General features: G+C 32.7%; 1 protein-coding gene across 7 annotated transcripts in view; it reads left to right on the top strand.

Moving 5' to 3' along the window:
* Gdap2 (ganglioside induced differentiation associated protein 2) overlaps window positions 1-25,348 on the top strand; it is a 79,151-nt gene that overhangs the window by 24,931 nt on the left and 28,872 nt on the right. For 4 of the 7 annotated variants that reach the window (XM_036377919.2, XM_036377912.2, XM_036377966.2 and 1 more), the window contains 8 exons: window positions 11,969-12,032; window positions 12,202-12,353; window positions 12,421-12,563; window positions 12,624-12,756; window positions 14,281-14,390; window positions 14,462-14,704; window positions 22,834-22,970; window positions 24,768-24,862. In XM_036377919.2, the coding sequence (XP_036233812.2) occupies window positions 11,973-12,032; window positions 12,202-12,353; window positions 12,421-12,563; window positions 12,624-12,756; window positions 14,281-14,390; window positions 14,462-14,704; window positions 22,834-22,970; window positions 24,768-24,862 (1,073 nt within the window). In that variant the 5' untranslated portion in view covers window positions 11,969-11,972. Of the gene's footprint in view, window positions 1-11,968; window positions 12,033-12,201; window positions 12,354-12,420; window positions 12,564-12,623; window positions 12,757-14,280; window positions 14,391-14,461; window positions 14,705-18,359; window positions 18,540-20,323; window positions 20,475-22,573; window positions 22,735-22,833; window positions 22,971-24,767; window positions 24,863-25,348 lie in introns of those variants that run through there. The other 3 variants (XM_036377981.2, XM_070109298.1, XM_036377977.2) reach the window with 3 other exon arrangements.

The following is a 25,348-nucleotide window of genomic DNA, read 5'->3' as shown; positions in this document are numbered from 1 at the left end:
ACAATTTCAGTGAGGCGCACAGATATTTAAGCGGAATCAACATGAATATGCATACACACATACATATGTATATATTTATATATATATACACATAATCTTATAGATAAGCTTGTAGCAGTGATTTCATGGATTTTCAATGCTTCAGAATTTCTCTGTAATTCTGTAAGACTCTTCAGTAATCCCAGCGGAACCGGTTGTAGGAAATTTTCAACTGCGCTAGTATTTGTATGCATATGTGCAATTGACTGAGCCATATTTTTCTCATTAATATGTACATACTTATATTCTTATAAAAAAAATTTATTTTAAAAATATAATATTTAAATGAAAACAATTATTAAAAAATATACCCTTGTCAACCCCACCTTGGCAGAAATCTTGTAATATTTCGCTCAGTCAAACATTTTGTTCTAGAGCTGGAAACTCTACTTCAAAATATATACAAATTGAATATTTCTAGAAATAAAAGAATATTTCTAGAAATAAAGACGATCTTACATCCTAAACGTTAAACATACAATTTATTTAGCATATGTTTGGAAATAGTTTCCACAATTTTGTTTAATTCAATTTTTTTTCAGTTAAAGTTTTTTGAATAGACAACAAGTCTACACAAAAATTATAATATATTATATATTATTTTTCAATAGCTGGTGACTCTTTTAAAAAATATGTTTAAATAAAATGCATTTTTTCCACCGTTTTTCATAAAATTTTGAATAGTTTTCTCGACTTAACTTATTTTTCGTTAGCCGGCAACTCTACTCAATTTTACATATTTTAGTTTATGATTTCAAGTATTTTTTAAAAGTATTTCTTAAACTATAACAGTTTATTTAAAATTTATAATATTTTTTTTACTTTTCATTATGTGGCAACGCTATTCTGTAATGTGTTTAAAATTAATTATTCCAGAATATTTTCTTAAAAGTATTCTTAATCTTTTATTTAGGTGTGCAAGATGGTAACTCTATTCCATAATAGATCTAATTTATATGTTACCAGAGTGAATTCTGCACATATTACAACACTTTTTCCCCTTACAGTTTTAAAAAATAGCCATTTTGTTCTCCACGAACCATATTTAGACCTTAACCGGTAAGATGTCGGCTTCGTTTAAACGAAATACCATAAAATGTAGCAATAAATATGATCTAGAACCACTTACCAAAATCTTAAAGCATTATCGCTCTCAACTATACCGTGCACAAAAAACGAGTCTTTCAAAATATATAGATAGTATTGATATAAAAAATAGATATAGCGTAAAGAGTATAGAGATTTAGTACCTACAATAACAGCAATATGTGTTTTTTTTTTTAGTTTTTCTTATATAAATCGCTAAATAATTTAGAATTACACTTGTTGACAGATTGCTTGCCTACACAGAGTCAGTGTGTCTGGACATGAGTCAGCAAAAATAAGCGACAAAATACTCGGTTGAAAATCTTAAATATTCAATATGCTCGTTAAATCTTATATATTATAACTTCGTTAGCTTTATAACGACATTTTTCATACCTTAAATGTGGCTGCTTACACAAACGAGCAGGTGAAGTACCGTATGAATACGCATATATAATATTAAAATGAATGGTGTAATTTATTCACATGTGTAATCATTGGAGTATTATATTAAATTCGTGTTATTAAAGTGTTGGAAAATGATTTAGCCTTTAAGTGCTAACGAGTAAAGCTAAATACTTTTTAATTGCGAATAAAAATTTTTCCTCAACACTTGTGAAGAACGAAAGATTTCCTAGTTGTTACATTTCTTGGTTTATTATCTTTCCGCAAACTTTTAATTCGTTGAAACGTTGAAATAAATTGTTACTCTTTAGAAATGATAAAATATTGAATAACAGTGATCGGGTGGCAACACCAATCATAGAATTTTAGTCTACAAAATTTAAATAGACGGTAACTCCAGTTTCAAATTTAAGCACCTTAATAGCTTTTCAACCTAAAATACTCACGTCATAAATTTTGTTCAAATTTCTTTCACTTCTTATCCATAATATACAATAATATCTTCTATTTTTAACAAATTTTTTTATATTTTAGAAAGTTTTCGCGAAGGTGGCATTCCTGTCCAATTGTACAATATTCAAACATCATAATCGGCTCACGCACTATTATTAATATCTGTATAAATTATTTATTTTTTAATACCTGTATAAATATTTAATTACTTAGGGGAAGGCCATTAGAACTGTTGTACAGCTGGCAACCCTAAGCAAAAATACTTCTGGTAATTAAAATTTCTTAAGCATATTGTTTTAAAACCCATCACAATAGTAAAACATCAATCACAACATATATTTTTTTTTAACTGCAAACAGTAACATTTGTAAAAGTATGGCAACCCCTAATTCATAGTTTAAGTTTTTTTACTTCATACACTTTCATTTATACGCTTCATTTAAACACTTCACTGGCGTCAATTTTTTCATGATTTTGTAAAAATATGGCAACTCTTTCAGCAAATTTTTATATGATAAGGATGACTCACACTGTTTCCTAAACTATTAGGTTTATAGTTTAATAATGTTTTCGAATAAAATTCAATATACAAGTTTTTTAACGTTATATCCGCAATAAAATAATTTCAGTGCTAAGGCCTTATCGTATATATTAATTTGGCAAAACATAATTACAAGTATATAAAATGAAAATGTCAGAAATTAAAAAATTTTGGTTTAATTTACACATTTATTTCATATATTTAAATATATTTTACTAATATTTACTTAATAGGGGGCAACCCTATATAAAAAAGTTGTTGGGTTAAACGTTTTACCATAAATATTTGTATGAGATTCATATCGTTCATAGCTCGTTTAATTTCGTCATATCCTACATTATACCTATTAGAATGGTAACCCTAGCATAATGAATATATTTATTAAAGAATATATTTTGTTTTTATATGCGTTACAAAACATATAATATAACATATAACTTTTGGATCTTTAAAGTATTTTTGCAACTTTGCAACGCTATTAAAATATAACTATATTAAGGCTTTAATTTTTCTTACTTTACTGTCGGTATTTTTTTAAATTTGAAATAGCGAATAATTCTCAAGAATATTTTTCTGTAAATTTCTTTCGAATAAATTGGCAACCCTAGTGTTTTAGGATTATAAAAACCTAATTAAAATATTATAAAAAAATTCTTCATTTAAAGAACTTCCATTGTACAATTAGCAAGAATTATCATATTTGCAAATAATCCATAACTCCTTCATTAGCTACCATATTTCAATCGTATAGCTCAATCTCTAAGCTTAAGTAGCAACTATTTCCTGGCGTGCATTAACCGTTGTTTCCTTAAGCGAACTCCTACCACTTCCGGTAATGAAAACGATAGGACGACGATTGGCTGATTGGAAAGCCCATTTTACACCATCAAGTTATTCGTACCAAAAAGCCGATTTGCATAACAAACAATGGTGCCACACTTATGGAAATCGTTTTCAGTCTGCATATGCGGATGTGTGTTCTTACATATTTGCCGCTTACTTGTGCTCGTTACCGGATTATTCGCCGGTTGGCATTTCGTGCCGACATGCTTTTAATCTTGATAAATATGATGTACGAATGTAACGGTATAACAGAAATACGGCAAAAAATCAAGCATTTCAGAAAGTTATTTAAAATTATAATGTGTATAGCATGTAACGTCGATTACTATTAAGGAAGAAGAGTTTAAATTAATTTTAGCAAGTAGTAGTAAGCTGCTTACACTTGGAAAAAATATTACATTACACTATGTACAATTAATTCGGTATCCAAAACTATAGTACTGATTTTTCACCAGTTTGTTTTAATATTTCTTAAGAACCCAATACCTTTAGTAATGACTTCTCAACTCCCAATCTCATCCAGCATAACCAAAAATTATCGGTTCCTATAAAGTCGGATTTGATCTGGTCTAATGACTAGCACCTTATGTAATAAAATCTTCCTATAACGTCTAAGGAAAATCAGCAGAAATCAGAAATATTACAAAGAAAACATTTTTCCTTTGACTTAACATGAACCAAAACGGAGTGGGAAGGTGAAACCGAAATCAGTGAAGTAGTATTTCTCATTCCTCCATATTAAGTAAGTAAGCTCTACCTAATCGGATTTTGAACGATATATAGGAAAATAACGTTCTGTTCTTGATTTCCTGAGTTTCGGATAATGGGATGAAACCTAAGCTTGATAATCACAAAAAACATTCTTACACAGAGCTATACAGATTTATTAATCTCGTTAACTTCTTATTGAAACCCTAGATATTTCCTCAAAGGATAAAAATCGTCGTTTTTCCTATTATAGAAAGCAACAATCAGCTCTCTTTCTTCTCAATCACTTAAAGCTCTTACTAATTACTTCTAATACTGTATGCCGTTAAATCGTGGTTAAATTTCTGACGTTGAATTTAAAAATACTTCTAACAGGACAATGCAAAAAATGTTCATCTGACTTAATAATAAGTACGACTGTTATAAAATTATTTCAAACGATTTTGCGATCCCTTAGAACTGAAGAGATTTTCAAGGAATCTTAAATAGACTGTCACTTATTTTTTATTTTTTTTTTTTCGTCAGCTACGGAATACTTTTTCATTTGACAAGTCTATTTCCACGAAATTTGTCATATGTAAATTTGTCAGTGTATATCAAACTGACCGATCAAAATCAATACAAATCTCTTTCTTTCCTTTTATGCTAAAAAAATGCATCGGTGAAGGGTATTATAGCTTCTGTGCAGCTGAAGTCAACGTTTTTTCTTTTTCTTGCTTTTTTTGTTTTGAATTGTGATGTGACTATATTATGCCTTCATTTTCTTCCGCCTTTACTTTGATTCGGCTTTTGCAACTTTGTTGCTAGAGCTCATTTAAGCTTACATAGTCAATTCGTGAAACGTTGTTGCCATAATACCAGTTTGACTGTTCAGGAGAATCTTTTTTTATTCTAGTTCCTTTGTGCGCCATCTTCAGTGAACAGTGTGTGATGCAAAATACCACTTTATATTGCATGAAAACAAGTTCATAGACCCGAACTTATAAAGGGCGTGTGAGTCACGGCATATATTAACCTTTTTTATTTAAATCCAATATCAAGTAAAGACATTAATATTGAGGATGCAACATCCCTATAAAATTTAAATGAGTATTTTTATTAACCAGATTATGAGACGGCGTCAAAACGCACACGTGACTAAGCGGGCTTTCGATTCAATTAAAAATGCATTAAAAGACCCAAAAAACGATGGAAAATACACCAACACACACTTACGCACATACACACATGTATGGAGGTAAATGCATGTGGGTTTGTTCGTAAAGTCGGTCGGACGCAACTGAAATGTGTCAACTTTTATTTATGAAAATTTAATGCCAATTGCACGTTACTTTCACAAATTTCATTTGCATACTCGTTTAAGTAAACAAAAAAGACTAACGCGAGTCGAAAAAGAACTAAGTCCAAAACACACGCACACACCTGCAGACGGCAAAAAGTGTGGGCGACTCATCAAGTGCGTATGCATCTGTGTCCGTGTGCCATCAAAACAACGTAAATTATATTCAAAAGAGAAGGCAAAAAGTTGACGAAATATTGCACGCCTTTGTTGCTTTTGTTTTTGCATCTGTTTTTAATGATATCACCACTTTTGCGTAAACAAACGAAAAATGGCCAAACGCTTTTTTTTTGTCACTTATTTTTAACAACCGAAGTTTTCGCCGCTTAAAACCGGTTGGACGCGGTTGCTGCCGGTTTACGATATAAGAATGACAATAAAAACAAAGGAGGCAGACAATTGACAACAAGTTTATATAATATATAAACAGATTTTATAGACGAAAAACATACAAATTTAATTTTTTGAAATCTGTATACATCCTATATATTCTAATAAATCAACAAATCACTTAAGGTAAGAAATTCGGTAGAAAAACAAAATCATAAGTGAAGTCTGCGCTTGGGTGTCATATAATATTCTATACCCCTACATACACAAAATAACTCTCCAATTCCGAGTTCGATCGAAATATCAGTGCAATTTCACCCAAATTTCACTACAACTGTAATTTTTCGTTTTCTTAACCTATAAAGCTGTTTAGCTAGAAGTTAAGTCCACCACGACTGTTTCTAAATATTTTGGGGCTGCACTTAATTTTTTGGCATTGACTCCCCTCCCGTACCCCAATGACGCTCACATCGCATATTATGTTGCGGCCTAGCTGAGCGGGTCGCCGCTTACCACGCGACTAACTTACATTTTTAAATTCGTGATATCTTTCGAATGGAATGCCCGAATCGGATAATTAAAAAATTATATATATAAAGAAAATTGAATCAGTCTTAAATATGAAGTAATTATTTTTGATGAGAAATAATACCAAGGTAAAATTAAAGAGCTTTTACAAAGACGGCATTTTTTAAATAAAAGCACACTTCTTGTGACGTAACTATAACAGTTAGACATATTCTGCCGAGACATTTTTTGTAGATAATTATATAATATGTTCTGCAAAGTCGTAGTACATTATTTTGTTCTATTGTATAATTAATAGTATTCGCAGCGAACGCAAGATATCTTCAAGAAATTTGGCAATGATTCATTTTCAAAACAATGGTGTGATCTCCGAAGAAATTGTTGACATGGGATCACTATAATATAGCATATAGCTGCCATACGAGATGAACGATCAAAGTTCTTGTAAGGAATATTTGTAATTGTGAAGGGTATTACAGCGCCGATGCAACTGAAGTTAACGTTTTATCTTGTTTTAACTAAAATTAAATACTATTAAATAAATAAACTGATGAAATTATCGATTCTGTTAAAATATGTATCTATAATTATATACAAGTATAACCTTTAGACTCATTATAAACAAGCACACACTGCTAACTTACAATGCAGCGTGGTGCGCGTGTTTAAGCAAAAAATTTAGTGAAAAATTAATAAGTATGTAAAATATGAAAACAATTTACAAATCGCCAGTTGATTAATAACGCATTATCAATGCAAAAATTATTCCGAAATACTGATAAGCCAATTAAATGAGCTGACTACGGAAGATAATGATATTTTTTCCTTATTTGATATTTATTTGTCTACCTTTTTTGAATTCTAACTGTCTTATTTTTTTACTTTTGCACGTCAATCGAACCAATGACGACAACAAAACCTAGGCACTGATGCTATCATATACACCTGTATCCCCGTGTTTAAGTGGCCAATAAAGTGTAGCGCAATTATTTTACAGTCATTTGTTTTTGTAGTTGGTTGTGTGAATTAAGGGCATAAATCATATTGCTCGTGCCATCAACTTCGCAGTTCTTTTAACGCTTTTCGCAGAAAAAAAAGCTTCAAATGACAAATTTTTATTTACAATATTTATCGCTTTTATTATATTTAAGCAAACAATAAAATTGTCAAAAGCACTATTTGTGGCTTTTGCATAAAATATTAACGCGCGCTCGGACATCTTTATGTGTGTGTGTATATGTATGCGTGTGTATTGGTGTGTGGAATAACACAAATATTTACTTAGCGATTAGTAAAGTTGTCTGGAATCTTTTCTACATATATACTTATTTATATATATATACATATGTATATTCATATAACTACTAGTATAATTGAAAATATTAAGAGGAATAGGTGTATATCATATATGTATATGTATATATCGTATATTTCAATTTAAATTTTAATCTTTCAAAAGATTTTGAGGAATTAAGAGATACTATTGTCAATATTTCATTCGTTAATTTTGTATTTCTCCACAATTCTCAACAGGTTTAAAATACATTGACTATATACTCGTGCGGTTTTTTTTTTCAACATTTTAATATTAATTTAAGAAAAACTTTTACAATAGTATTATTCAACGTATTGTCCATCTGAAACAATACCATTTTCCCATAATTTTGACAATTTATGGAGTCCATCCCAAATGAACTGAGCCGGCTTGGCGGCCAAGAATGGTTCAAATCAATTTTGATACGCTTTGCTGATGTGAACCGTATTCCAGTGAAGATATTCTGCATCGCCCGTAACAAATGATAGTCGAAAGGGGCAAGGTTCTGGCTATAAGGCGAGTGAAGCAAAGCTTTCTAGCCGCTGTTTTTAAAATAGTTTTTCTCTGCTCTTGCAACATGCCCATTGCCTCTTGCCTAGTCGCGAATTCTGGGCGTATTTCGGCAATCGCTCGCTTCAATTTGATGAGTTTTTGTCGGTAGAGTACCCCATTAATGCACGCCTTTCTGATCCCACCAAATGCGGAACATTACCTAGGCGTCATGGATATTCGACTTTGCTGTTGTATTAGGCTGGTTGGCCAGGTTTCACATATGTATAATTTCTTGTGTTTATTTAAGGTTGTCGTAATAGATTCATTTTTCATCTCCAGTCACAATCCAATGCAAAATCGATTTCTATTGTAGCGTTGTTCTAGCAGCATTTCTGCATGCAAAATCGTCTTTCAGCGTCTCTTGATTCCCAAAGATTCCGCGAGCTCTTCTTGCGCTTGGCAACAAATCTTTAATTCCTCATCTTCAAACTTTTTTTGGTTTACCAAGATACTCCTCGCCTTTCAAGCCAAAATCATCATTTTTAAATTCACTTTCAGCACGTTCGTTCAGCTAGAACATGTTCATCGTAAACTTCCACTAAAATACGATGACCTCATCCGAAGGTTTTGTTCAAATTAAATTGATGAAGAAGAATTCCCCGCAAAAACACTTTTTCAGGCGCAAAGTTGGACATCATAGCATTCTCCTTAAAGACCAGATGATTTTTCATGTTCATCGATCAATCAGTGTACACTATTAAAAGCATATTGCCAACGTGAATGATAGCAGTCCGTAGTACAGCAATATATGATATGATATAGTCAGTTTACGCACCTAACATAATTAAAACCCCCTCATCAAAAGTCCGTCCAAACTTTCATGCTTTTAAGAATACCCTGTCTCGGATAATACATTATGGCTTATATATTGTACATAGTAATACAGATGATTAATATTGTTCAACATAAAAGTTGGCTCTTCAGCCACCTCCGAACAGCAGACAGATTTTCATAGTAAAGTTATTTCTTTCGAAATTTTATTTTTCTACGACCACATTCCACTAAGTTGTAGTAATGACTTCGCTAAGGAATGCCAGTCATATATAAATGCAGAAATGTGTATAAAATATATGGAAAGTTATTTGTGCTTACAATTAACGCATATACCTGTATATACGAGTATATTCATACATATAATATATATATTTATATTATAAATTTGTATGTCTGAGTTGATGTGTACATAAACGACAAATTAGTGTGTTTTGGTTGACAAAAATGCTAATGAAAGAGTAAACCTGATAGAAAATAAACCAAATACACAAATAAGCATGCAACCAGTCTTTAGGAGTATTCTATTGACATAGATTGCATGTGATCACTGTAATTTTATAAAAAATATCAACTACGGCTCTAATTAAAATCATATAAAAGTCAAAAATAAAATTGAATAAATTATGTTTTGAAGGCTGGTGTGCTTAATACTAATTGAAGAGAGCAGAAAAAGCAATTGGAAATTATTTGCAATATTTTGGGTATACAAAATATTAGATTTGCCAGCCGATCTTCACATTGCCAGGTGTGGAAACATTAGCAAGTAATTGTGCTCCAAAAACCAAACTTCCCAAGAGAATTAGCAATTAATAATACTTCATCTCAACTGGTCACGTGAGCAAAAAGATGAGTTCGTTTTATCGCCATATTTATCGCCCCATGAGTTCGTTTTATCGCCATATGTTGGGAAAAAATTATACTATTCTGTTTTCAGACAAGAGAGAATTCAGCATTGCAATACTCAACTGCATTAAATTTGGAAGTTATACCAAATTATTTTCAAATAGGCATTTGATTATTTCCTTCTATCACTACATTAACTCCAAATGTTTACTTTTATATCAAAGCTAGAGAAATCAGATTTAAACCTTATCACTTTCTACGAAGACCACGCTTTCATTCTTTCTTTCTACGCTTCAAAGATCACAAATACATTCTTTTCACCTGTGGAAGTATGAAAAGATTGGGTACGATTTCCTCGAATAATTGCCTCTGCATTCATATTGCCGTGTATTTCAAAAACTCCATCAAGGACTGTAAAAAATAAATATTTCTTGACAACTTAAACCTAACTTCTATAAAGATCAGTTAGCTTAATAATGAGCTTATGACTTTATATTTGTGTTATTGATAAAATTTTGAATAATATATATTTTGTGAAAGAATAACAGATCGCTTATTTTGTGAATTAAGTTGAGTATGACTATTCTGACTTCTACTCAAATATTTGTAAAAAATTATTACATGAAGACACCTTTACTGTTTTAAAGTCTAATTAGCTCGTTATCTAATGGTAGTTCTTTTGATCTCCAGACTCCAGCAGTACATATAATATTAAATATATCACACTTGCAACATAAACTTAAGGTCACTTCACATCTTTTTCAGGACATACTCCTATGTTAGTAAAGTATTAGTCAGTATATCAACGAACCCATAAACTTGCGCCATAAACGCATGCCAATTTCGTCGCACATTTTTAATTCATTTAATGACCAGACTTTTTAAAATTTATTTTACTGCTTATGTCTACATACAACTTTGCAGCAATTTAATCAAGCTAATTACCGTTGTTTAAAGTGCTTAATTGCCGCAGTACATTGAATGAAATTGAAGTTGAAAAACTCTTCCATTGCAGTGGTCTTAACATTAATGCAAATGATATAATAATAACATAAAAATTCTGCAGAATATTATGAACTTATTTCAATTTGGTGGTAAAAATTTTAATCCTGGGTATTCTATATAAACTAGTTCAAAAGCCTTTGAAAATGATATAAAATGAGAGAAACTCATAATAGGCTCATCGAAAACGAAAAATAAAAAAACAAACATTAAAGAAAAAGTAATTTACGCGCGATTTAAGGTCGGGTAGAGGAAAGGGAGAGGCGTGGTTAAATTTTTAAGGGTTAAAAACGATTTATCCCGATATTCGATAAAATTACGTTTCCTATAGAAAAAAGTTGTATGGCAATGTTATAAGCAATGAAAAGATGTATAACTTTTGTTTATAGATTTTTTCGCATAACCTCAATTTTATGTGTTCTTTTTTTTTTAATTTTATCTTGTACAAAAAATATTTTTCTGACACGAAATTTAGTGTAAACTTACCTTCCTATGTCCCAAACACAATGTGATTTTTTTCTTCAATAAAAATATTTTTTTTCCTCTTTATATTGATCTAACATCGCAAAAAAACCTCTAATTTTCAATCAATAATTTTCACGTCAAGTGTCTAAGCCTTGATCTCGCAAACGCGTTACATTCAAGAAGAAAGTATTGAGATGTTGCCACGTCTTCTTCTTAAATACAATTTTTTCTAGCGTTAGAGTAATTTAAAGCATACATTTTGACGGTGTTCAAACAAAATTGTAAAATTATGAGTTGTTAACTCCAAACGCGCTTGAAATTACACAATTATACGCCTTAGAAAGCAAAAAAGTTGTAAATTGTTTAATAAGCGAAATAAAAACAAAAACAAACAACCTACAACCTCCACCTAAACTCTCAAGGCATAGTCGATATAATTAAATGTCAATAGCTAAAAATAGATGGAAATAAACTGGAAACATTTTGTAGCTGCACAACTTCCTGGCCATCCCAAAAATAAATAAACGCAAAAAATAGAAAAAAAAATTACAAAAAATGTTACCTTGAAAATTTTTCCTCGCGTGCGTCCACATATTTCCCAATCAATAGCGATTGTATTATATCATATCTAGTAACTTAAAAGTACCTAAATACATATACATACATACATACATACACACACACATTTACGTATGCTTGTAATATCGCTAATGAAATACTTTTGCTCGTCACTCTTCCTTTGCAGAGACATGCGCCTTGATTCCAATTCCAATGAGGATTGTAAGACGTCGTCAGACTCGACATTGTGCGTAAGTAATTGACACCTTCAACAATTCGTAAGATTAGATACGAATATATACAAGCGCATGTTTGGAATAATGCAGCGACTTTAATAAACAATTAACGGTTGTTTTCATTTTTTTTCCACTTGCATGCTAACTTCCAACAATCGCCTCCATCCACCATCCACGCGAGCAGAAAGTAAAATTTGACACACTCTCAGTCTGGGGTGGCTCAGAGAAGACAGATACCCGTCTGCCAATAACGGACTACTCAACTTTGGGCGGCCCACGTCACAATTGCAGTCCATTTCCGTTATCAAAAGATGTTAATAATCGCTTTTTGTTGTGGTAATTGGCAATTACATCAATTCATTACATTATTACATATGTACTGTTATTTGCATTATTGTCACAGGGAGGGCGATGTAACCACACTCGAAGTGGACGCCATCACAAATACTATCGAGGAGACACAAAACGAGACTAATCCACTTGCCGAACGCATTTATGCCGCTGCCGGTATTCACTTGAAGGAAGAATTAAGCGATAACCTAAAAGGTTAGTACTTGAAATATTTGAATTTGCAAAACTTAATATTTCATTATTCTTCATTTATAGAGTGCCGAACTGGTGAGGTGTGCGTTACGCGTGGCTATAATTTACCAGCCAAATTTGTGATACACACCGTCGGACCAACTGTTAAGGAGACATTCAAAAGTGCTGCTGAAAATACATTGCATTACTCTTACAGGTAATGTTACTCACATGGCTAATGGTATTGCTTTATGATAGAATATAAAGATTTTCATTTGACAACACTCGAGGAATGCATGGCATAGTATCGGCATTTGATCTGTATGTCATAATTTTGACCTTTGTGAATTCATAGCTGATCTTTACGCCATCTTTCGCCACCGCTTCAAGGGATTACTTTGTTAATAAACGCATGATCTGCCTCGTGACCCTTTTCGTCTTCACCCCAGATTCTGCTGTGGGGTCCCTGAAAGCCTTTACGAATTTTCACTCCTCTGTTGGCAAATTTGGATTGCATGCTCTAATTAGCTGCATTATCTGGTTCAGCTGTGATTGTGTAGCTGGGATCTACACCCTTACCCTTGGCCTGGTTAGAATGAATTTTCAATCCGCTACCAGCTGGGCTCCGGTATTTACTTGCCCAACTTTAACTACAGCGGCTCTGTAAATCTGGATCAATCTCTCGTCGTCACAAGTAATAATCTGGATTTGGCGCGGTACCAGCTGGCAGCGGGGGCGTACGCGGATTGCACTTCCAGGAAATTTTTGTAATGCAGACAGTTCAAGTTTAAAGTTAACTAGAACCGCTTTCGCACAATCAGTGAATTCCTGGACCTCCTTTTTAACTTCCTCATTGGTTGGCGGTTGCAACTATACCCTTCTGAGCAGATTGCCAGCACGACAATTCTCCGCATACTTTGACCTAAAGATAGGTCATTAGGTAATTTTTTGTCAGATACACTACCAGCAGACTCACTTTTGGCAACTTCTTTCCCTTCCTGCTTTGTAGCCGCTGCCGCTGATGATGTTGCTTCTGTCTTAGAGCTCGTCGAGAAGGCTGCCCTCTTTACGGGACTTTTTTTTCAGGAGACCCGCACTCCTTTGGTATTTTATTATTTGTGTTTTGGCTCATGATTCCACTGGCGCATAGCCCCGAAAGTATGGTTATCTAATTACGGGTCGTATTACACCTCGACACGGGTCGTATTACACCTTAATCCGGTCTTTTTTTTATCCACTACTATGGTCAGACTAAATTTTTTAATGCTGCGGATGATGAAGGAGCAACGAACACCGTACAATAAAATTAAAACTTAGCTAGATACCTGTCAACTGCAACAGGAGCGATCTGTCTTCAGTCAGTCTCCCCCAGAGTCGAGACAACTGTGGTATCATTTGAAATTTGATTCTCAGTGGAAAAACAATTGCTGTTCCTTGGCAGGCGAGGGCGCATTGCTGAACATGTACTTTGCAAATAGTGCTTTTAAATCTATATTTTTGGCTTTTACAAAGAATATCATTTAAAAATAGTTTTTTGATTAAAGGGACTACCTAACATTGTTTCGACCATATACATATGGAGAGCTCGACTGCTTTGACTAACCTATCCTCTATTTTATATAGTGATAGGCTGAACTTGCTTCCTCGACTATAGAACATCACACAATTATTTTTAAAAACTATATTTTTATTTAACTTTTTCAATTTTCAAACAAACATATTTATTATTAACCTTTTGCAGAAATGCTTTGTACAAAGCTAAAGAACTAAATCTACGTACAATCGCTATCAGCAACTTAAGTGCCAATCAGAGTAGTTTCCCAGCCGATTTAGCTGCCCACATAGCATTGCGTAATTATTCAACAAACATCCATTATAAATTTCTTCATTGTTTTAATGGTGTCTTCATTTATTATTTTCAGGTACAATTCGTCGATTTTTAGATAAATATCAAACGCAAATTGTGATATTGTGTGTTAGCGCACACGAACGTGGCATTTATGAAGTGCTAGCGCCGCTTTACTTTCCACGCGATCACCTCGAGGAGCGTAGCGCCCTGTGGCAATTGCCCAAGGATATTGGCGGTGAATTTGGTGAACCACAAAACACTGATCGACAAATACGTATCATTCGCAATCCACAACACAGCGTACTAATGAGACACGGTAGGTGGAACACACCTGAATATAGGATAATCAATACCATATAAGGTCAATTATGAACTGATGATCGTCTTACCTGTTTATGAAAAAATTTTCTATATCAAAACAATACTTAACGGTTATGTGATCACTTGTCACTTGAATCATAATTTCACCGAACTGATCTCACTGAAGTTTTAGTGTCTGAATTGAGATGATCAGAGATTTTCTAATTTTAAAGTTTTTCCTTTTAAGTGAGTAAAATTTTTTACACCGGCCCTTTTCATATGGTTTTATATATAACTTACTACTCTATAACCTTTTTAGCTGATCTTCTATTTCGATTGATCTTCCTAGATTGGTTCTATGCTAATGCCTAATGCTAAAGATATGAGGTGTTCGAAGTATGATATAATAATTTTATCTGAAGCTTCACTTCAGTGTGAGTGAATTTTCCTCGAACTTAATCTCCCTTCTTTGAAAAAGTTAAAGTGAAACCTATCTACTAGTGTAGTTTTAAAGTTAAAAGCACTGAGTTCGTATTTCTGAATCTCGATATTATATGATTACATAAGACTATTCTTTTGATTCTATGGTAGACTCAAATTCCAAAGAAAAAGGCGGCCGGCTTACCGGTTTAAAAAAAGTTCAAAAATTGTGATATCAAGACTTTTCATCCAAATTAGCTAGCTAAGGAATAGAAATACAATGCCTAAATAGGCTTATGTTGGGTTCAAGAACCTTGTCGATACATAAAATATGTATAATTATAAAAGTTCTTTTCTGACTTTAGTAGCAGTCCAAGTGAACTGCTAGAACCTCACCTAACGTAGGTAACTATATAAATCTAAAAATATTTTTAAAGCCCGTTCTTATTTTCTAAATGTATGCTTCAAAAATAAAATTTGCTTACAAAGGTATGAAAAGTTAATTAAAAAGTGAGTAGTAGGGCTTACACTATTCGTATATACGAAAATACGAAAATTTATACGGCTATCCGTAGATAAATAAAATATGGATATTCGGGTAATATACGTTATCCGAGTATAATAAAATTTGCTTAATATAGATGCGAATATACAAAATCATATTTAATTACCTACTGATATTCGGTTATACAAATAAAATATTCGATTTCACCTGATAATCTCAAAATCCGAATGAAGTTACCGCACTTTGGAAGTATTTTACTCTACGCCAAAAGCTATGCTACATTTCAGAGAGTTAAGGTAAAATAATATAATTATAAAATAATTTGAAACAACATATTTTTATTTTTTTTTTTAATATCATTGAGAATATCAGATGGCATATTATTTACTTATAAGTTATTTTAAACATACATACACTAGTTAACAAAGTAAAAAAATTTGGTAGCAAAAAAAAATTATTTATTCTTAATTTTTTATTCTTAATTTTTTTTAGTATTTAAGGCACTTTTTATTAACGGCACAAATTCTTTATGGTTACTCATTTCAAACGAGTTTTATATAAGATTTATCTGTTTTTTTAATAAATAATTGTTATTCCTATTTATTTTATATGTTTTAAGTAGATAGGTAGGTAAAAGTGCCTTCGGGCTCAATTCTATCACGTTTTATTGCTGTGTTCAAACCTTTCGGTGTCCTCAATGAAACTACTTATCTCCGTTATGCTTTTTGTATATAGACATTCAAGATTTTATATCTGATGGATTCCAACAGTTCGATGTCTGATTTGTGATAGAGCTGGGCACTCATTGAGGAAGCGTAGAACCGTTTCCTTACTCCCTTCGAAACCAATATCCCGTTATGGTAGCAGTAAGTCTGTATATACCTTTCCTGGACCTATGTAATAAGTCCTTAGCTTTTTTCTTGTCATATTTTGGCTATATCTGTTTCGCTATCCTGCATTTGGTTGTACATAGATTTCCATCGATTCTCAGCTATTTATTCAAGTTGTGTTTTAAACTCTCATTTGATCGTTCCTAGTGAATATGGTATTATCTTTGCCTTGCATTTGTCTATGGACAATTGGAGTTGTGTTGAGTAAGTTTAAAGCCTTCCTACATTTGTTTACTATGCTGGAATTAAAATTTTGCAACGACAAGGTTAGTTGTGCCGCCTGGCTGTCTGTGTAAATGGTCGCTCTCTATATCCTTCCGTAGTTGTTCAGTAGAACTCTACAGGCCTTCTCTATGACTATTACTTCCGCTTGGAAGATGCTAGCTGAATTTTATAAACGGCAAGATAGAGTTATGTCAAGATCCTCGGAGTACACCCCGTCCCTAAACCGCAGTCCATTTTGTATCCATCGGTATAGAATGAGATACTATCTCAACTAAACCTCTTCTCTATTCATGTCTAGATGGTATTCTCACCGGAAAGTAACTATTGAAATCCAATTTTATGAGGAATCTGATTTATTTAGATTAGTAGCGAGGTGGTACGGAATTCGCTATGTCCATAACTCTTCTTATTCCATCCACCAATCTCCTTAATTATTATAGCAGAAAATGAAACTACTTATCTTGCCACTTTCTGTATGAAAACATCTATGAGCAATTGGTGCAGGAACATAAATGTATATTAAGCGCCTCACTCTTGACATGATTTATGATTTAATCGCCCTGGTAACCCCTGCACAGGCTGCACTTTGTATTCCATTATATTTTTATTTTGTTTCATTAATGCAGGCCACCAAACCAGTACTTCAATGTAAGAATTGGTCTAACGACGACCGTATATATATACATGACTATATTCGGTTTTAGCTCCCAGTTCCTGCTGAGTATCCTCTTGCACGTGGAATACGCCATATAGGCTTTCTTAATACGTTTCTGGTTTGAGTAAATCTCAGGATTTTTAATTCGATATTCAATGCTAAATATATTGCCCCCTTAATTACTTTATGGTCACGTAACCCTTTCCTTATAAAAGTATAGAAATATTTTCTATTTTTCCCCACTGTGCATTATCAGTCGTTCTTTCTTCAAACAAAAAAAAATTAATATAATATTTTTACCAATCATTTTAAATGTAATATAACCGTAATATGAATATAATAATGATATTTACACAAACAAACTTCTGATAACAAGTGATAATTCGCGATACCAATGTAAAGCTTTTGCACGATATATTGAGTATGTCATATAAATATAGATCTACCAGTATACTTACATACATATTTATATATATATATATATATATATATATATATGTATATATATATTTGCATAATTGCACACAAAGTAGAATTCACTCTTCTTGGCAAACCAAAAGCGCGGCGGTGTAGCGTTTGCGATAAGTCTGATAAGATTAAAGACACTTTACTAAAACACAGAGTTGCCAACTATTTGAGTAAATGTATGATAAACAAAAGATCATAAAGTGCAATAGCTACTAATAGCATTGAGTATGAGGGGTGTGTATGACTAATTATTATAATATATATACATATATATATTAGTCATAAAAATATTTTGGATTATCACCACACAAAACTCATAGAAGAATGCCTCCCAATGAATCATTGTTTGACAATTACGAGCACATATTAGTTATTTGAAATAATTAGATTTATTTATCTTTAATAAAATTATCTTTTGCATTTCACTTTGCATTTTGGCGTAGAGTTGGCAATCTGTTTAACTGATAAAAACATTGATTTTTACTTTTACTTTGACATTTACTGACAACCGTTCAACGCGTGAAGATATTAAAAAATATTTCGTTTGATATTTAATAAATTTCTAGTGAAGAATTAAAGTTTCTATTCTAAAATTTAACGAAAAGTATATTTTGAAGATATTTTCAAAAGCTTTTTGACGCATACAAGAGTATATGAAATTCCAGTGATTTTAAAAACATTAATAAATGTAAGTGTTTACACATCAATTCGCCATATTATTATTACGAATGTATAGTGAATACATAATACATATTTATACCACATACATATGTATAACAAGTTCTTCAGTGTCAATAACATGTCATACTGTGCTTTGTGATTTTGATTAATTTTGTATTGAAAAATGATAAAGCGGTTACTAAACGTTATTTAAACGCTAGAGTCATATATGGCCAAAACAAATAGTAAAATAAGAGATCTGAAAGCTGCCTGTATCTATGTGTTGGCCACATAATCAAAATACAGGGTCTCATAATTGGCAGGATGCGATGTTTGGAAGCTTTTTTATTTCGGTCTGAACAATTTTCTCGAAGATTGCACTGTTGCCTTGGACAATAGTTCAAACCAAATTTGGTGAAGATATCTTGTTAAATTAAACAGTTTTCCATACAAGCACTTGATTCTGATCGTTCAGTTTGTATGGCTGCTATATGCTATATTGATCTGATATCGTCAATTCCAACAAATAAGCAGTTTTTGGGGAGAAAAGGACGTGTGTGAAATTTCAGATTGATATCTCAAAAATTGAGGGAACAATTCGCGTATATGTAGACAGACTGACATGTCTAAATCAACTCAGCTCATCATACTGATAACTGATATATAATATATATATTTTCGCCTCTAAAAAATCTGAAATGATCAAATGGCAAACCGTCGTATTCTCCCAGAACTTACTAACCTTACTGCAGAACCAAGCACAACGTGTACTTTGCTTATATTAACATCGGATATTCAAAGGTTAGAAATCAAATTTCTTAACACGCAACATCAAAGAGTTATTATCAGTACTTGAATGTTCAAATCTACATTCACCTACTAGTGAACTACCCAGCTTCACTCACAGGTCCGTCACTTCCTTAATGACAATAAGCCTAGGAAGCCTTGGTCCGGCGTTGGTTAATTATAAAAATATGGGCAATCCAATCAATCAATCAAATGTTTAATTGTAACTTCTTTGTAGTCGGGAAAACCAAGATTACTCAGACTATATAAGTACTTATGATGATCTAGTTCTCAATAGATAATCAAATAAGACTTAAGTATCTGGACAATACTGAGCTTATATAGCTAACCTTTTGGTATGTAAAAAGTTTCCATTCCTTTCCTAATCATTCCTCTTAAGCTTAAGTGAGCTTCAGTTAAGGAACTATATACAATTGAACAAGTGTAACACCTTGTCAAACATAGTTTTATTGATCTTTTTATATAATAAAAATGCAATAACAAGTTTCTGACCTTCACAATGCTGTACTAACACTTGAATATATCCCCGATCTTTGAAAACAGAAGAGCTAGGATCGAAGTAAGTACGTAATGGCAAATATTAGAACAGTTCACTGACGTATTTCAGCACTACCAGACTGATTCGACACAATCACCGCAATTGCACACACTTCAAGACCGATTGAGGCAAAAAAATATGTCGGAAATGAGTTCATTAAACGTCTTATCACAGCACATTCATAGATCGGTTCTTCTGTAAATATGTGCAAAAGAGTTCAAAATCTTAAATCGCGTGCCACCAAAAGTTGCACACCTTACAGTTATCAGAATACATACACATACTTACATACCCGTACATATTTGCCATCTTCGTGATCTTTTCCATCAAAACTCAAATTCCATGAAAATGACCGATAGCACTGAAACGAATTGAGTCTTCAGTACTGACCTCGTTTACTGTGTTACCACAAAGCGAATCATTTAAAATTCGTTGCTATTTGAAAGCGTTGCTCACAGCTAAAAGCGTCACATTGTGAAGAAGAACGCTTTGGAGTAGAAGCTTTAATATTCGATACTCTTTTATCTGTAATTTAATAAATTTTTTCGTGTTCACATTAATTTTAAAAATTAACAAATATGTTTATACGGCATTCGTCTTACCATAAGCTCTCGGAAGGTAACTATGTATAAGCTTGGTTTGTTATTGAGAACGTCTTTCTCTAGCTTTAAATGATTGTGTACAAAATAATTTTTTCTATAAAGAGCTCCATTTGTAGGAATTGTGACATAAATGATAAGAAAGTATTGCCGGTTCTTACCAATAAGTGAAATAGTGAGTTAGATCACGAAATTTTAGTGAGGCTTAAGAAGTGATAAGTGTTACAACAACCAGGTCTTCAAAGTATTCTAAACATGGAAAAAGTTTCGGTAAAGGAAGGGGTAAAGGAGGGCAGACGCTATTATTTGAGCTTATTCACAAGCTGAATTTGGAATACTTGCAAAACCTTCTGGAAAAAATCTTCTGAAGGAACTCATCATCTAAGAATTGTACAAAATTTCAAACAGAAATTCTTTGCATTCTTTGTCAGACAATTTTGATCGGACTCTACCTGTTGATCTGCTTGATTATAATATTTTCATCTATAAGTTTCTTTTAGTGGAGAAGACGTCTTAAGTCTTAGAGATCAAGTCAACGATTAACACCTGTTTTGATGTACACACTTTGGACATCAACTAGTAACAGACTCATGCTGCGAAGTTTTGATATAAAGTTATATCGGTGAAGATAAAACTTTGATCTAGCCCGTTTTGTATAGCATATGGTTGAAGCTTAAACGATTGCTATAATATAATATATGAATACATTCTTGTAGTGTTGTCTATTAGGATTTAGCAACAGATTTGAAAATCCTAAAGTTCTACTGACTCTGAAGACAACAGATGATTGAATTATAAACTGGGCAACCTTTCATGGACCTGTACACAAGGAGTTCAAATAATTGAAATGCAACAGCTATGCTATCTCAGTCGCCTTTTTCAAATATAACCAAGAGTTCAAGTTCTAATATCTAAAACTGTACCTGGTATGTTATTTTAGGAATTAAAAGTGTGATCTTTCATGTTCAAAAATACTAGAAAGAGCATTTTTTGTATGTCACTTGTGTATGGCGCTTCTATAATACCTACAAGTTTTAAGACCACTCTGAAAAGGTGATGGAGTTCCAGAGAAACTTTAGAATGCCTAAAAATACTCGAAGTCTTGTCATTGCTTATCGAAGGAAGAGTCGAGGTTTGAAAAAATCTTTTTTGTAGGGAGATCGAGCATATATAGTATAAGGAACGAGCCTGTATAAGGAAAGAGTATAAAATTCTAATCACAACATTCGGTTTCTGTTTAACTCAAACTTGCGTTCGTCTCGGCAAAACAAAAACTAGTTTTCTTTTCATTATTAACTGGTCGACTCACACTTATTTATATAGCTTACCCCACGCCCATCAAATGGGCACCGGCTACAACAAAAATGTTCTGCTTATCAGTTTGAAAGCTAGAAAGAATAAAAACCTAAATATTTGGACAATTCGATATGGACCGTTAAAGGGGATAAATAACTTTTTATCTCGAGCGTCAGTGCGTCTGTATGTATGTGTGTCTAGTAAGTGTCAGTTGAATTTACGAGCAAAGATGAGTTGTTTTATCTACGAACGAACAGAACAACAACTCGCAACTGGCAAGCGGACGTGCAGAGCAAATAATAGGAGGCGGATCAGGGCACATGGCATCAGAAACACATCAGGCAGGCGGGCATGAGAGCGCGCCTAGTGTAGCATGTGGAACTTGTTGGCTGCTACAGCTTCACTTCAGTTCAAATAACGAAAGCGAGCAGTAAGCGTATACCAATGAATTGCTTCGCTCGGCGCAGTCACAATCAGTCAGATATTAAATGTCACTCCAGTCATTGTGCGAGCGAAGACAGCGCAGGCGAAACGTGAAACAACAACAACAAATAAAAACCACAAAAATTGGAAATAAAAACAAACAGGCAAAGCGCGGCGAGCGTGTTAGCAAGAGGAACGCGCAAAAGGCGAATAAAAGCGAGCGCAATTGGAAGTTCGAAATTTTCAGAAAAATTCATAATAATACAAAGTTTTAATAAAAACAGTAAAAAAAATTAATTTGGTTCAAAAATATTTAAAGAACAAAAATACTTAAAAAAAATTCAAAAATAAAAATTTTAAAAGTTTTTATATAGATTTAAAAAAAAATTCAAAAATAAAAGTAAAAACATTTTATAAAAAGATTTTAAAAAAAAATTTAGATACAAACATTTTGCACTTCACGTTTCTCATTGGGAAAAAGCATCTATATTACATATTTATAACGTGATACACACATACACGCACAGTTAAAATGATCAACGATTCCTTCGAGTTCTCCTGTAAATGCTAAGTTCCACACACACACACTCTTATGCAATTTATTGCTAATTTTGTGTTAAATTTCCACTAATTTTGTTTTAAATATTTCCTTCTTCCAGCTGACGACGATTCTGACAACAGTCCACACGACATGGAAGGCAACAATTCGGACTTAGAGAGCGGTTTTGCCGACATGAACGGCGTGAGCCTTAACAGCTATGGCGGCGTCACATCGTCCGCCTATTCACAGATGCAGGTGAGTTGCAAAACCAACTATACATTGTACATACAGACAAACGTGCATTCTTGTTTACCAATGCCCAAGCACATGCAAGAAAATAAAGTAAATATGGTAACACTGCGCGCTCCGATAAAATTCCGAAGTGTCAGCATGTCAGCCGTTAGATCGTTCTGGAACAGAAACTTAATTTTGTATAATATTTTTATTACTTTTCTTAATAGAATTTTTTTTTGTTATCACACTTTTGCGTTGTGGGTTGAGTTCCTGGCTAGCAATGTGCTCTCGCGAGGGTTTAAAACCTGACTGTAACAGCTTCCACAACCGATTTCAGAACATCGTTTTTAATTTTGTTGTGGAAAATTTGTTTATATGTACAAGCTGAAAAAATCGCTTGAAGTTGGTTTCAAACCTGTCGAGCTTTGTATTTGTTATCAGAAAATTCAAAACGATTCAGACGAGGTAGGGAGTAGAGATGAGAAAGGTCAGGGAGACACAGAAATGGAAAAAGCGCTAACATTTCATTCGCAATATCTTACGAGAACGGCTCGATACAACAATCTCTTTTTAATTTAACGCTTTGTAGCTTAAATTGAAACACTGCTGTGCAAAAGCAAATTTTGCAAAAAAAAACTTTCGGTTGATAACAATTGAACCTGGACAAAATCGTAATTATTTTCCTAGTACTAATATTCTAGGCTTTCTTGTAAAGCAAGTCTTAACAAAAGCGGAAGTATTATAGTCTGGTTTACTAAAACCTTTCATACACTTCCAAAATGTTAATATAAATAAATTATGCCACTAAAATCTGTGAAAGATATTATTGAATTGAACCAGAGTTATATTTTGGCTATTTACTGTGTCTTAGGGCCAGATTTCATTTCATCATAAAAATAAAGGTTCAGTTCCGAAAGTACACGCATGTAAAGAGTATAGGTATGATGGGTCTAAAATCCAAAAAAAAAGACACACTGTTTTTTGAGCTAGTTTCAGTGTCAGAATTCGTCGAGAAAATTCATTTTATTGTCTTCTAAGTAAAGAAAATAATTATTTATTAAATAATGTAAAAAAATTTTACAAGTCACTAACTTGTTAATCTACCCTATTAAATTGTTTTATCAGCCTTTTTGACACCATTTATAATGCGAAGAAAAGATTTCGACCTACCTGTTACAATTTATAAAGTTCATAATTAAAAAAACCAACAACATAAGAATCCATGTAATAATCACAAAACGCAATTTCTCTTCCGACTTTTTTAAAAGTCGAATTTGATTCTTGTTCTATATTTAAAAATGTGTTACCAAAACACGTTTCTTCGGCAGCCGCACAGTTTGTTCACTTTTAACCCTTGTTTACACGCATGGTAAGCGCATAACCAGTATTAAGAAGCGATCGAGTAGAGCGATAAAAGTGTAATATTTTTTGTTGTTATAAGTTCACTGAGATTATTGAGTTCAACTTTTTTGTCTCATTATTTATAATTTTAAAAATGTAAGCATGCGCCATATTTTTTATTGGAAGTTTTATTAAATGCAACGATTTTCTTCTTAAAAGTAATTTTAATAGACGTTTGGTACCATAACTTTTAAAAGTTTTTAATTGAAAATGAAGAACATAACGTTTTTAATTTTTTTATTTTTAATTTTAATTACCGACTTCTGTTAATACAGTCATCAATCAATCCTTACCTCAGCTGCTCTGCATAGACCTCTACTGACCGACTCTCCAAAACCTAACCGATAATATTTTTTACGATATTGTTTTTAATAAGTACCAAAATTAATATATTTTTATTAATTTTGTGGTTTTCAGATCGATTTGGATAGACAACATTTATTGGGCAACCGAAATCATGTTGTTGAGAGCGTTATTGCCGACGGCCTGGAAGGCTTAGAGCATCAAGAAAGGTGAGTGCAATTTTTTAGACATATATACTGATGTGGTATGCCATCCGGGTAGGATATATACATATTTTTACTAGAACACAGTCAATATAAGTGATTTTCTAAGACTAAATCTATGATAGAATAATACATTAAAATTACTCATACGCCCTGCTGCTCCAACTCGTCAAATTAAATACGTGCGAAAAACTACTATTATTATTTGCCCGGCCAAGTAAGGCACTCATAAATATCTAATTGAGCTATGTGCCAATTAAGCTGTGAGCCAAAAGCCAAAAGAGACTTGCTTTAATTTTTCAGTAGAACTCCTTGATGTTACTCATACGTACTGGTGGCGTTTTCAGTATTGTAGGCAATTTTCTGTGAATGTTTGCACATTTCTTAAGTGAAGCTTACATCTTCTATATAACTTTACTATTACTTATTACATATGTATATGTGAAGAGCTTAATTATCATATTCTTATATCGGAACCCCACCAAATAATTT

Source organism: Bactrocera oleae, chromosome 4 (genome assembly GCF_042242935.1).
Source record: "Bactrocera oleae isolate idBacOlea1 chromosome 4, idBacOlea1, whole genome shotgun sequence".
In the NCBI taxonomy this organism is placed as follows: Eukaryota; Metazoa; Arthropoda; class Insecta; order Diptera; family Tephritidae; genus Bactrocera; species Bactrocera oleae.
This window is presented reverse-complemented; position numbering and strand designations above follow the sequence as displayed.